The sequence below is a fragment of the Armigeres subalbatus genome, chromosome 2 (genome assembly GCF_024139115.2).
Source record: "Armigeres subalbatus isolate Guangzhou_Male chromosome 2, GZ_Asu_2, whole genome shotgun sequence".
Classification (NCBI taxonomy): Eukaryota; Metazoa; Arthropoda; class Insecta; order Diptera; family Culicidae; genus Armigeres; species Armigeres subalbatus.
The window spans coordinates 1,708,122-1,724,114 of NC_085140.1; the positions used below are offsets into that span (position 1 = coordinate 1,708,122).

General features: G+C 36.6%; 1 protein-coding gene across 4 annotated transcripts in view; it reads left to right on the top strand.

Moving 5' to 3' along the window:
- The window catches only part of LOC134217415 (capon-like protein), a 61,243-nt gene that overhangs the window by 26,768 nt on the left and 18,482 nt on the right, over nt 1–15,993 (top strand). The window contains exons 3-6 of one of the 4 annotated variants that reach the window (XM_062696159.1): nt 675–746; nt 808–903; nt 1,476–1,643; nt 4,980–5,154. In XM_062696159.1, coding sequence (XP_062552143.1) covers nt 675–746; nt 808–903; nt 1,476–1,643; nt 4,980–5,154 — 511 coding nt within the window. The other 3 variants (XM_062696158.1, XM_062696157.1, XM_062696156.1) reach the window with 3 other exon arrangements.

Sequence of the window (15,993 nt, forward strand, 5' to 3'; positions counted from 1 at the left end):
AAATAGTAGATCAAAAATACTGTTTTTTGAGGTACACCCTACTCTAATTAAGTAAAATTGCTCTAAATCAGCCAACTTAAGAGCTACAGAATAATTTTTTTAGCAAAATTGATTGGAATAAGCTGCGCTATAACTTTGTAGAACATAACATGTCAATATTTCGAGAAATAAAAAAATATTCTCTAATATTTTTTATATTATGGGCCACTTTTTTTTTTTTGGTTGCACCATAATAATGGCCTTACAATTTCGAACAATTTTGTACAACAACAGTTTTTTTCTAAAAAATATAGTTATGGCGTAAAATGCATCTTTCCGCCTAAATCTGTATCCTGGACCATAGTGCATTGTACTTGCCGCATGAAATACATACTCATGCATTGGCGGGCGTAGAAAGCTGTGGAAATGGTAATAGAATACTAAGTTGGAAAGCAGGCCAAGTTCCAGTAAGAATGTAGAGCCATTGAGGAAGAATGAAGATGGAAATTTTTCATTATTTGTGGAAATTTTATATTTATTTATTGCTCATACCTTTTTTTATTGCCAATTTTCAAATTTTTTATGGAAAATTTCTAATTCTCCATAAAAATTTTATTTTGCTAGGCCAAAATATGTTTCAGCTCACTGATGATGTAATCATGGTTTAATTTGTTTTTTTTTGTATATATCTCCAGTTAATAGGTTGGCAAATCGTTCCACGTCCCAGTAGCAGAACGGAAATAGTTCAAGCAATGCGTAGAATCCGGGTAAGACATTTACCAGTAGACCTGTGAGTTTTGTATAATTTGCATTTTCGTTTATCTCTAGTATGAATGCAAAACACAAAATGCAAAGAAAAAAAAAGTTTCTTTCTATATCTCAGTGGATGGAGTACGAGTCTGTTTGAAACGGAAAAGGCGGAAGGTATGTATTAAACTTTTCATTATTTTGTCTATTTTTTTTTTAAATATAGTAGGTACATTATAATCAAAAATAATTATATGTTTTTAATTATTAAAATTTTGCGCGAAAAAATATAGTTTTTTATAGAAGAAATGCATTTTTTTTACGCAAAATAAAAGAAAGAACTTATCGTCATCAGGGATGACAATGGGTCAAAAGCGGATGCGAGTAGGTCACTGTTTCAATAACTTAAAATGTCTCTAAAATGTATTATACGCATCTGAAAATAAAAATAAAATAGTGAGAACTGGATTCTCTGTCAAAATTCACGTTACTAAAGAAACTAAATTATCAAAGGCCTTTTTGAAGGATTTAGTCTGAGCGTTTTTTTTTCTCCAAAAAGTCTAAGTCAACAAATAAGTTGACATGGTATGCGCCGGCCAGATCTTCAGACTGTCCATTGTTACCTGAATGTTGGTTTGCAAAAAATGTATATTTGGGGCGTTCAAATATGACGTCCACTACATACGTGTTTACATTTTCTAAAAGAAAGGTACTATTTTATACTTCATATTTCTTTTTATATATTACAGAGAAAACATCAGTGGAACGATCCTCCGGAAATGGAGATTCTAAGTCACCCAATATATCGTATTTTCTACGTATCTCACGATAGCAATGATTTGAAAATATTCAGCTATATTGCAAGAGATGGTAGCAGTGATGTGTTCAAATGTTGTGTGTTTAAAACAAATAAAAAGGTAAATATTTAAACATTAAATGAGTGCGCTTTTCTCTCGTTTCTTTTACAAATCAACTATCATGCAATGTCAATTATGGACTAGATTGTAAATTTAGTTATATAAATACTACGCTTTGGATTCTGAGTTTTATGAGTAGATTGTTCCCAAGATAATAAATAATGAAGGAAATAAATTTCCGAAGCCGAATCACCTAGCTTCACTACTGTTCTATACAAACACTTGTTGTGGAACTGCGAATGTGCGTTATAGACACCCTCTAAGTGTATATAGACATTTCTTCAGTTCGATCGTGGAATATTATTTTTTCCAATTCTCTCGACAAAACTCTCTTGCTCTTGTGCGATCTTTCGCATGTACAAATAGACACGCTTGGCTCACTAACACATTTGGTCATAAAAAAAAAACTCGCGCACTGTTGTGTACGAAGGTTTATGAAGCAGAATTTTAAAATTATACCAAATATTCATAAAACGAAGAAGACGAAATTTTTCTCAATGTGGTTTCCACGGAGCTAGTGCGTACTGAAGTTCATAGCTGTATGGTTTGTTGTGGAAAAGCAGAGTGACAGCATCTAATATGATTATCCTGTGTGAAATAACATATTTATCTGCTCAGAGGAACGCTTAAAAGGACTTCAAAGCTTAGTTTCTCGTTGATTGAATAAGAAAGTGAATGTGCACAAGAACGTACGCCTATTTTCAACGACTTATAGGCGACAATAGTAAAAAATGGAGTAAATGTGCTCCATATAATGGCAATTGACAAATGTTCTGTGTCAGCGAATGATTATCGGATTAGGCTAAAAGGATTCTCTGTTGTTGAGTACTGCGTTATATAATAAACCAGAAAGGATTTACTTCCTACACAACCATAAAGGAACCTGCGTAAAGGTGTTAATTGTTGTTGCAGGTCCTAGTGAAGGCATCATGTGACATTGTTTAATTCTAGAGTGATAAAAATTAAGCTTGTGCTAAAAATAAGGAACGAATGTCAGTGTGAGAAGAAGATATAATATATGACCACAGTTGCATATTAGTTTTGAACATGGAGAAGCAAAGATCGAGATGTTGTCAATCAAATGATGTTACCAATGTGCTGTCGCGTAAACACAATGTTTTATGTCTAACTATGGTAAAATATGTAGTTAAATTTAAGATGTGAATGCGTTTCTTGCTACTTCATTAAAAATTATTTGAATTTGACTTGGGATACTACACCTGGGATTAAATGGATACTTGTGAGTGTACTTACAATAATCGCATGAAAATAAAGAAAAAATCTATTATTCGAACAACGAATAATTGTCACTTGATGGAAACATGTTTATAGTTGCGGATAAAAATAATTCTCGCAATAATAAAATACTGCAACAGTGAGAAGTAAAACAGGAGAATCATGACATGTTCTAAATATACCTTTTGAATTTGATTTGTCTACTTAGACGATTGTCGTGATGGTAATGATGGAATATAATTATCCACTAGACAATAATATTGGTATTTTCGTTTTGTGATGACACTCGAGTCGGAAAATAATTTTATGTGCAGGTGGATGACACAAAAGTTAGCCAAACATTATATTTTTTTGGTTTCATCGGAGTCTTAGAAAAAGTGCTGATAACTGTGAATAAATATTGAATAGTTTCTGAACACTATAATAGTAATCTCAGGAAAATCAAAAGTGATTTTTTCGAAGTGTGTATTGTATCGCTGAACAAATTCTACGTTGCATCATGATTAAACAGAAATCTGAAGAAATGCAAATAGAAGGCATCGATCCTTTAATATCACCGAACAGCAAACGAAGAAATGAATCGACTTTACGGCAGCTACAAAATGATATGATGGGTAAAGCTCGATCTACATTGAGTAGTTTGGGTGACGTTTTGAAGGGAAGTAAGAGTGCTCCAAATACTCCAATTACAAGTGGTTCCGGAAATGAACAGTTTTACAATTATGAAGAAACAGACCAATATTTTGCAACTCCACCTCGAAGCCCAAAAACTCCAAAAGATAAAAGTACGCTGGACTTTTTCCCTTGGTCTAAAACAAAAGGTAGAGAAAGTTCTAAAAGTGTCAAAAAAGAAAAGCTCAAACCTCAACAACCTCAGCTGAGTGATGTCCACGAGGAAGAAATTGATGGTGAGCGAAAAAATATGTCTCACATACAAAACCTAAGATCAACTTTATCATCGACGGGAACTGTGAAGAAAAAAACAACTTCTGACACCATGTCTCCCATTCGTGGTCAACCTCAAATACAAAAAGAAAAAAATATGTACTCGTCTGAATATTCGGAGGGAGTAGTTGATTTCAAAACTGAGAATGATCTGAGTCGGTCAATGGAAGATGGAATACAATACCTGCATCGCGATAACATGCGCAGCAGTGAAAAATATTATGACAGTCGTCCAAGATCTTATAATGAAAAATATACTCATAATTACAATCATTATTCGCGCGATCCTACAGAATATAGTGAACAATATGAAGAAAATTTTGAACAAAATGCAAGACTTGGTCGAAAATCGTCCAATCCATCTAGTCCTGTACCAGCGAAACATATATTGTTTAACGAAGAGAATGATATTCTCTACTTTAAGGATAACCAACGTCTTTCGAAAACAAAATCATCAAGTGAACATTACAGCAGGGACAAACACAAAACAGTTCCATTTAAAACTTTGTCAACAAAAGACAACAAGAAGCCACAAGATTCAACTCCAATGACAATTCGAAAAGCTTCAAGAGATGATAAAATGATGACTGGTACAAATGCGTCACAATGCATGATAGAGCCAACATTGAACAAAGCTGGAGTGAAGCCCTTCAAACCTGGGACTAATGTAGACGATAAAACAAGAACAAATCAGAAAACAATTATATCTAGACCAGGATTATCTAGAGATTATTCAATAGATTATAGATACCCCTCAAATGACATGCATACTGATTCAAGTTCATATGGCAAATCAATGGACCAACGGCCAGTACGTACAATACAATCTAGCAACGACGATTCAAGTGATAAGCGATACAGTAAAAAGATATGTTTTCAAGAACCAACATATGACGATAAAACTAAATGTGATACACTACCTCGGAGCAGAAGAGGTTTTAGGAAAACGGAATGCGATCAAAGTGTAAACGAATATTTAGATAAGGAAATGCTACGTCCACGTAGTGGGAGTCTAGATTCAGACCTTGAGGTAATCAATATTTATTTATCTTTTTTATTTTCTTTATTTTTTGAGAGACAAAGCGTTATAATAGCACAATATCAATTCAAATCATTCAATTGTTTGAACACATTTTGTTTAATTTTCATTCACAGTCACAAGCAATGCGCATAGTAAGGACAGTTGGACAAGCTTTTGAGGTGTGTCACAAGTTATCTATGCAAGACAGCGGTGACAACGCAGATGAGCATTCGGAATTATCTCACTGTGATATATCCGAACAGGATCGAAGTTTTGATAGAATAAGCGACGAGGGAGAAAACAAAAAAGGTAATTAACGTTAGTTAAATCATCATGATTTCTGTTGAAATGTTTTATTCTATTTAAAGTACATATTTTGACATTATTAAGACAGCATGGAGTATTTCTATGCCGAGCAGCATACGTTATCATTTTACAGTAAATATTCTCCCAGACACACCCGACGCGACAATTGCGGCACGATTCTATCGCTTAGGTCTGGATGAGCCTTTGATCCACATACGTGCAACCTGTGCACTGGAATTTGTGATAATGTTGCCCATTAAAATACCGATAGATATTTTGTCACTATGTAGGGGAACTGTTCCATTTCCCATCTCACTGAACATATATTCATCTCATCGCAAAACAAAGAAATACAGCACCAATCTCTTCGCTTCTTTTCGCAAAAAAAAAATAGGAACAAACCAGATTCCTGTTCATTGCATTGTTTTTGATGGGATGGAAATAGAAGCTATGGGATAAAGTGTCGAACCGTTCCCCTATATAGAAAAAAACGTTATGTGCATTTGTTACAAACTTCGTTCATGCTTTACGATTAAATGAATACAATTAGAAATATACATGGAATTATTAGGTTCTTGCACTACCAATATTTTTGTAATTCAATAAATGGCTTCCAACACTTCTACAACTTTAACAATGGAAGCATATAATGATGTATCCGTGGTTAATGTTCTGAAACAGCATAACCCCCCCCCCCCCCCAGAGACAACATTTTTAGAACAAATTTTTTTTTTGAAAGAAAAAATTGTTCAGAAAACCCCCCCCCAGACCAATTTTCTGGCTACGCCACTGTTCTGAAATAACCTGTTTTCTAAGTATGCGTTAACAATTTTGCTAAACTAGCGTTTTTTAGGTCCCACTTGTCCCGGAGTACCTTATATAGTAAGGGAACAGTTCGCCACTTCATCTCATAGCTCCTATTTCCATCCCATCAAAAGCAAAGCAATGGAAAGGAATTTGGTTTGTTTATTATTTTTGAGATTTTTTTCAGCAGTGAGCACGCATGTTGACAAAAGGAAGCGACGAATTTGGTGCCGTATTTCTTTGTTTAGCGATGGGATGGATATATGTACAGTGAGATGGAGATCGGAACATTTCCCCTATTAAGTGAGATGGAAACGGAACAGTTTCCCTACGTAGCGTTTGGCGCGCTGCAAATCTAATTAGATTTAAAATTTGAATGCTGTGCACACGTCCCCAAATCAATGTAAATATTGTTTCAGTACCGCCAACTGGGGTGTCATTGGGCCAACATGTGGTATGCTCCAAGTAAATGTTACAAAGTTCTAGTAGTTAACATTGGAATCAAGTTTTAATTAGTTTGGTACAAGCTTGAATAATAAATTTACCGCTGTGTGGGGAAAAAGTAATGAATTATGGAAATTCTTTAAAGTTATATGTTGTTCAAAATTGGCCCATTCTCACCCCGCACAGGGGGTGACATTGGGCCAAATGAAAAAGTTCAGCGGTGACGATGAAACGATTCAATCGTTCATTCAAAATAATTACCTACATTACGGTTCTTACCAACTATGTAAGGCAAATCAATTGAAGGCTTGGCCCAATCTCATCACTTTTTTGCGTGCATTGCTCGTTGCTACGAAAAACCAAAACCGTTATATAAATATTAATAAAATTCGATAAAACAACAACAGATTATCGTAACATGATAACCAGGTATCCACCGATCTAAATACTAGTTATGTAATAGATTTGTGGGGCATTACTGACACTATTTTAATACGGGTTCATTCGATCAATAGTTTTACATTCAAATTCCAACCATTATCGTACGAGCACAATTAGTTCTTGGAATTTGTTTTGTGATTTCCTAGACGTGAATTTTAATATAATTTTAATATAGTTTCTGAGATATTAGGAGTTGAAACATTTTTCGTTTTTGGCCCAATCTTACCCCCTAGGCCCAATGTCACCCCGAACGACGGTACTGGACGTTGCTTATAAAAGGCGACTCTCTACCATGCTTGTTGTACGGTGTTCGCAATAGTAAACTCCGAGCAAGCACGCTGCCTCTCGGTTCAGAAGCAGTAGTTTTCCTCATTCGCCGCCCTGAAACTAATATAAAACCCAGATTAATCCACCTAGCGGCGATGATGCCTTTCTCGTGCATCGTAAAATGTACTGAAAAAATCACATAGGAAAGGTCAAAAAAGCACTTTAGGGGGATAGATTGCATTTTTTCTATCATTTTGCATGCTTTTGCATTAATTACTATGCATTCCCACCATTCTTGAAAAAAAATTTTTTTTCGGTTTTAAAATTTTTTTTCCAAGGGGGGACCCTTGGGAAAAAACAATGATTTTTCAATAATTCCGAAATGCAATGTTCGATCAGGCCAATTTTCAATAGCAAACAATGGGACCGCATTCCCCGTCGAATGCAACTTGTTGCGAGTAAATCGGGTAATGCTAAGTTCCAAAAAGTGTGTCTACAAAATTTGTACACATACACACATACACACACACATACATACATACATACACACAAACAGACATCACCTCAATTCGTCGAGCTGAGTCGATTGGTATATAACACTATGGGTCTCCGAGCCTTCTATCAAAAGTTTGGTTTTGGAGTGAAATTATAGCCTTTACGTATACTTAGTATACGAGAAAGGCAAAAACAACACAACCTAGGGTCATCCCACCCTGGACGAAACAATTAGTTTTGGGGAACAATTGACATTCTTGGCGATATTTCACATCTGTAACGGGACAAACAACCTTTTTTATGGGAGACAACAACGAGGAAGAATTAGTTATAGACATTGAAATAGACAACTAGGGGAAGACAATCATAAGGTGAATTACGACAGGGTTCAAAAATGGCTACCACAGTGGCCGTACTGGCACTCACCTCGCGTTTTTGCTTGTACAAATGTATTTATAGGTGATCAGCACATCTGAAAACCATTTCATCGTGTATACTGCAATTCAGCAAAGCTGAAAAACTGCTTTTCGCTTTTGCCTGTCGTTTACTTTTGGAGTTATGTGCCCCTGAACGCGCTATTTAGTTTTGAAATTGGATTCCAGCGCGATTCACCTTAATGGGGTACGACAGACAGGGATGGACGTTAGAAAGACAATATTGATGCTAACCTAATTTTATTTTGCTTTATCTCTACAGCAAACTTCGTTTTTTTTTGCTATCGTAGTTACTGCATTTATGGAAGTTTTCGAGGATCTAACTCTGATTACGAAAATAGCATCGTATTCTCGGAAATATCAGAGCACGCAAGGCAAAATTGTTCTGGTTATATTGTGTTCGGGTTCTGAAAAACACTTGTTGCGAGGTGCGTTTGTCCGTAACAAACCTTATTGATGACAAAGGAAATATCGTCAGGGGATGCTCGAATATTTATTCCCTGTACAATGGATATGTATTCAGTTAGCGCAGATCTGAGACAACAATGCCCCTTGCACGCCCACAGACGACATGGTCAGCAAATGGACGTTGCTTTCGTTGGTTTTAGCCCTTACGACCATGGACTATAACTTGCTAAGGTTAAAAATCAGTTGTTACCTTTAAATATTTGTAAGACCATCATACTATGTGAATGTAGAAGTATTGTTGTATTACATAATGGAAATAATAGCAAAATTAAAAAAGTTAAAGATTTCATGTAACTTTCCATGTTTGGTTGCTCAACATTATGGAGCGAGGCTGCTATACAGTCCCCAAATCTTGCACTGGAGTACTCAGTTGGGCAACAAAATAATTTTCATCAGTTGTTAATATCTAATCTAATCTCATACTTGCGCAGCCAATACTTGAAAGCATCCTGGAAAATGACGGTTTCTATATTCCATCATTTTTCTTTTCATACGGCCAGGCCAACTACGCAGTATGTACCGCAAAGATGACTCCTAGATATTGAGCGACTTCAGGAATACCTAAAGTCCCTTAATAGCTTGGAATCGAGGGGAAAGGAAGAAAGCGTGGACCTTCCGTACCAAACGCTTCCATAAATAACATAGATACCTAATATAGATAATATAAAATGTGTTTGTGTGTTCTTGTGTATGTGTGTGAGGGTGTATATGTTTATGTACGTGTATATGTGCATGTATGTGTTAATTGGGCTTATTCTATGAGTGGAGTGACGTGAGATTGCTCGAATGACGTGAGTAGAGTCGTATAGCCCCATTTGAATAACATGGTCACCTCACGTGAGAAATGCTAAAATCGACTCACCTCACGTCACTCGACTCGTAGAATAAGCCCAAATGTGAATGTGTGCCTGTGTATATGTATGTGTGTATGTGAAAGTGTGTGTATATGTGTATGTGTGCCTTCATGTGGGTGCGAGTATTTTTGTTTAAATTTATTAACATTTTATCAAAGTCTTACCTCTTTTCCTCAATAATCCTATAATAAACATGTTTGTGCAATAACATTAGATTGATCGGATTATTAGCAAGGTCATTGCATAAGAATCGATCACCTTTTGCTTGTACGAACATGTTCGCGTATCCAGCACTTTTTCACAACATTAACTACACTACACTAACTATACTTTTGTTTCAACCGCGGTCATTGCTCTGGTTCTATTGTTCTACTTTTCGTGCGAATCACCGCACAAAAGTAGAGCGCAAGAACCAACCGCACTGGTCGACGGTCAAAACGAGACCTCCTAATTTTCATCAGCTTTTAATATGATATAAAATTGCTTCCATCTTCAAAAACCCAACTTAATTCACCGTGTAGTGATACTGCCTTTCTCGCATTTAGCCAGGACACCAACCTTATATGGTGAATATGGTTCGAAGTACCATTTGCTTTATAACTTTTAAACGCAACGGTCGATCGTTTTAAAATTCAATAGTGATCAACTAGCCTTTGCCCCCTGTCGAATGGAACTTGTTGCGAGGAAATCGGGTAATGATTACCTGAGACGAGACCTGCAAAGAGGAAAAAATGTAACTTCAGCTGCTGCCAGCCAACTGCTGTCACGAACTGTCAGGTGCAACCAGCAGCTTTTTGAGTGAAAGTATTGGTATCCCAAGTATTGGTATTACCAAGACTTTTTTACTTTAACGAGTATTCCAAACCTTCCGTTTAGCTTGTTAATAATCAGTAATAAACCTGTGTTTTGTTCCCGGTATAAAAATCCTTATGAAAATGAATTAACTATTTCGTGAATTGGATACACTTTTATTGTACTCAGAAGGGTCCACCTGGGGCTTAGGTGAAACAGTCAAGTAAACAGTTGAAACTCGATGGTCAACTGTGATGAAAAGAAGAACAAGTGCCAAAACAAGAGAAAAGAAGCAGCGTCTTTGCAGGTCTCGTCTCAGATGATTACTATATGAAAAGTTGTCTAATGTTTTTCTTAGCTTTTGTGCACACACATACACACGGACAGACAGACATTTGTTCAGCTCGTCGAGTTGAGTCGATTAGTATATAACACTATGGGTCTCCGAAGCTTCTATAAAAAGTTCGTTTCGAGTGAAATGATAGCCTTTCGGTACAACTTTGTTGTACGAGAAAGGCAAAAATGTTTCCTTTTTCGAAAATGTTTCACTAGTTAAAGCGGCCCAATGTAGGCAGGACGATATGCGCTTACCAACTGTATACAAGCTCGACGTACTCAGCGGTAGTTGCTTCCAAATGATATGGAAATTATCGAAATGTAATTCAAACCTGCTTAAATGGACTTATGCTGGTTTTTAAATGACAAGCACATAGGGGCTTGTAACCTTTGTTTAATGAAGGGGTATAAAACGTCTTTGGTTAAGGTGGGGCGTTTTACCAGGCACTTGTTGAAATCATTTTTTTCATGCCTTAAAAAAGGCTTTATTACGTTTTCTCTGTAATATTTTCATACGATTACTAACAGGCAATGCATTTACGACTTTTTGAAGTACAGAATAAAACAAAGTTTGCATTAATTGCGTTGAAAAGTAATAAGTTATTTAAGTATTGCCTTAGTGGGCACCGTCTTTATATACGAAGTGAACTCGCTTAATGCGACCGCAAAAAGTACCACGCGTCGCCACCAAAGCGGTGGACTATTTTCACCACACGCCTGTGGTTTATTATGGATCTGTTTTGAATCACCTGTCAAGAGTTTTGCAAGCTTATTCGGATAGAAATTACGTTCATACATTCATATTTGTGAAACAAATAAAAAAATTGAAAACAAATTTATTTCCGATTTTGTCACATTTCCTTTTTTACCGTCCAAAACTCTCCTCAGAATATTACTGTACCACAAAAATATTACAATCATTCTGAGAAATAATTATCGACGCTTCCAGTTGAATTTAATTTTAGGTTGAATAGACAAAGTTTTGAGTATCTTCTACTTCTTCTTCTTAATGGCGTTACATCCCCCACTGGGAATCGAACCCAGCCACCTTCAGCATGGTCTTACTTTGTAGCCGCGCATCTTACCGCACGTCTAAGGAACTCTGAAATCTCTGTACCTTGGAAACGGTATCACCTTTGCCTTTTTTGTACATTCACTATAGGATCACTCCAAGAAAAAACTTTTTATAGGAGGCCCGGAGATCCATATTACTATTTTCTCAACTGAGGTTATGTCCGTGTGTGCGTGTTTATGTGAGTGTATGTATGTATGTTTGGGCGCAAGGAACACTAATTCATTTTATGGCCCTTACTTTTAAGTTATTTCTCGTCACAAGTTGTATGCAACGGGAAATCTTGTCGCATTGGCTGGATTAGAACATGAGCTCCAAAGCTTGATGCATTTTATACAATATACGAGAACGGTACCATTACCACTAGGTAGATTCATTTGGTTATAATTGTATACTCTGCGTTTTTTTATAAAATCCCATGAAAAAAAAACAAAAATATTCCCACTATTCTTAAAAATCTGAATTCTTTAAAAAAAATTGTATTTTTTCTGTACATTATTTCTCCGTTATAACATATTAACACCAATTAATCCAACTAGCAATAATGATGCATTTTTCGTGTCTAATAAAAATAATAGTTTAGCCAGAAGTTGTGAGTCCATATTGTAATCTGGCACGTTTTTAATAGGAAACAATGGGACAGGACAGGGACGTCGAATGCTGTGAAAGTGGACTGTGGAAGTGCTGAATGATTACTAAGCAGCGAGGCGGCAATATCCCAGGGGGGATGTAATGCCAATAAGAAGAAGACAAATTTGAGCCTAGTCAGTCATAAAAAACCCCCCTGCCAATAATAGAACAAAACCTGCCAAAGCCGTCATTCCCCCTACGTTATGAGGAAGATATTGTTTTGGAAAATGTATTGGAGGTAACCACTTTTCCTTCGATGGGACTCGAACCCATTACCCTAAAGTAATATTCAATATCTTCCACATAACGTACATATTCACATATGAGTTTTCACAACATTGTAAATTCCAGATATTGTTGTTTGTAACAGATATTGATTTATTTGTGATATAATTTTGTTATGACTAACTAGTCGGGATAGCCTTTCTTTGTAACCGTGCATCTTATTGCCATGATAAGTAGGTCCCCTGATTTCTGACTCATCTTGGTAATTAAATAAAATCTATAATCTGAAAAATGAATTAATTTGTACCGAATAGTGAAATGAAACAATAGTTCAAAAATCTAATAATAAACAGCACTGTCCTTAGCTAATAAGTAATTGAACACCGGCATATGATGTTACTCTATACCTCTAATCATAGATGAATCGTTAATGTTGAATGTCTAATATGTTATGCACATGCGCATAAGAATGTAATATTCTTCATATACGACTGTGTGCATCGAGATTATTTACGTTGATGTGTATGGAGTGCGCGTGAAACGAAAATTCTGCTCAAGTAATAAACTATTACACGTTTCAATGAGACCCACAATCTTAGCATGTCGTTTTCAATTCCTTCTTATTTTATGAGAGGATTGAAATCATGCTTAATTCGTTTGATTCAAGGTGTGTGATGACGTCTTACGGAAGAGTGTAGTCATTTGACATTCAAAATTTCTTTAAGTTGGGTATTATGTGTCCAAAGAGGATCCGTTGTGGGCACCTTTTTGTCTTTGGTTCATGACATTAGTATAATTCCAATGGAAAAAATAAAAATAGACGAACAAACTTACTACTAGCGAATAAATGAACTTGACTCTGTCAATTAAAAAATATATTGACAGTTTTGCAAATTTGATATCATGAAAACCGTACAAATTTAAATAAGAGGATTAATTTTTTTGTTAATGGCAATGAGGTGCTAAAAACAATTAGCAGTGATGATGGCTTTCTCGTGCAGCCAAATTTTCAATAACAAACAATGGGATCGAATTCCTTGTCGAATGCAATTTGTTCCGCGTAAATTGGTCAACGTGTAATTCCAAAAAGTGTATATACAATAGCTATAGATGCCCGAAAAGCAAAAAAAAGTAAAACTCATTACTTCAATCAATTATGTTTAAATAATTCTATAAAACTGCATGAAAACGTCATTAGAATAAGTTAGGTGGCAACTACAGCGATATTGAACCATTTGTCAATCAAACAAGCGTACCTCAGCGTACTGGACTATTGAAATTCATAACTGGCGCCTTATGAATCTTCGACTGATTATTCCACCAACAGTAATTCTTATACGCAGTTACGTTCCTGAGTAATCAAGCGTCGATGGGTGTGTGGTCTACATACCGGCCTCCCGACCTCGACGTCCATGGTTCGAACCCAGTCTGCCGCACTTCACTTTTTTTTCAAATGAATATCATCATTCATAAGGCAACTTATTGAAATTCATACCGATTCCTTGTGGCAAATTTTCATGAGGCGTTTGATTGAAAATCATACGTCCATTTTCCTCAGTGTACCTATAACCGTAGCCAATAAAGATACCTACAACAATCAAATTTCGCAGCCTTTTTGGAATGAGAAAAAAAAGCTTTCGTGCTGAAATGTTGATGGCACTCATCATTTAACCTCAAAATAGAATCAATTGGCAGTACAAATACGCATTGACAAAATCTTCTCAATTAAATCACTTCAGCTTCCACACTGATATTCTTACCTCCCCATACGTGAGCTTGGCAGAAGGAATGCCGTGTGATATGTGCCATCACAAATTTTGCCCTCCGCCCGCTTTCAAATCGACTTCTGTAAAAACATTCTTCATGCCTGCCGTATCCTAACGGAACTATCAATTCTATACTTTCGCCTCTAATTCTATCATGAACATGTACGTCCAAGTTTGGAAGATGATATTAGCATTTCCATATCATTGTAAATCGTTTAACTTCACGTAGAAGTAACACACACGAAATAATTAATTTAGAGAGCAGAGGTGTTAGACATAACCCTTTGCTCCAATAGAATCAGTCACGAGTTGACGAATTGGCATGTGTCAGATGAGGAATCAATATCTGACCATGGCTACATCTACATTGATCCCTTGAATATTACTTCGCAGACGTTGCGTTTTAGAAATCCTCGTTCAACCAACTGGGATCTTTACACAGAGTTGCTCTCTATCAAATTTCATAGATATCTACCTTCTATAGAAACTCCTACCGACTTGGACGATGCAGTTGATACTACAACGTTGCACATCGTGGAAGCTTTCGAAGAAGCTTGCCCTTTGCGTTCTGTAAAAACCTCAAGAGGAACCCCTTGGTGGAATTCCGATTTGGCTAAGCTAAGGAAGCAGTGTAGAAGGAGTTGGAACAGACGCCATTAAGCTGACGGATTCTTTCAAGTTGACACACAAAGTTTACAAGAAGGCTCTACGATCTGCTGAACGATCCGGCTGGAAAAACCTTTGTGCAAATGTTTCCAATTTGAGTGAAGTCAATCGATTGAATAAAATTCTTACGAGATCCAAGGATTTCCAAGTTGGCGAAATTCGCAAGCCAAATGGCGACTACACTTCTTCTGATGAAAAATCGTTAGAACACTTATTTGATACTCACTTCCCTGGATGTGTCGATATAACATCTTCGGATGAACCTTATGTCTTTTCATATAGCTATGGGTCTAAGCACGTAGAATAATAACTACTGAATCGATTCAGTGGGCACTTAACAGTTTTGCTCCCTACAAATCTCCAGGGGAGGATGGGATTTATCCCGTTTTACTTCAGAGAGGTTTTGAGCATATCAAACATGTTTTGAAAAAGCTTTCACTATGCAGTTTTGCTACTGGGTATATTCCAATATCCTGGCGGGATGTCACTGTAAAGGTCTTAAACCTAAATATATCAAATGGATTTACATAACAGTTGTATGACCAGTTTTGGCTTTTTTGTTGGGGCGTAGAACCACTGCGTCCATTGAGTTGAACTTTTGTGGTAACACCAGTTTTGGCTTATGGATGTCTTGTGGGTGGCAAAAGGGGGAAGTGAGGACAATTCAGTTTAAATTAGGCCACCTTCAAAGATGTGCCTAATGGCAATGACTGGTGCGTTCTCTCCAACTCCCACGTCTGCTCTCGAAGTTCTCTTCGACGTGGCCCCACTACACATACATCTCAAACAAGAAGCATTTTGTGGAACTTACCGACTATGGGTACTCGGTTTTTTGGAAGAGAATCCTGTAAACCGCAGTTCTACACACACACTTCGTTGTTACCGCTTATGGTTAATTGGGACAAAATTTTCCTTGATCCAAGTGATCTCACAAACGTTAGTAGTTTTCCTTATAGGACATTTTCAACACAATTCCCCTCGCGGGATGAGTGGACATCTGGCTATTTGGAGAGAAGTATGTCGGACAGCATTGTTTGTTACATTACACTGACGGCTCCCTCCTCGAAGGTAGAGCAGGTGCAGGCGTCTATTCGCGATTGGAACAGTCAATATTACCCATCATGTGTGGAGTGCAATCTGCACTGCAG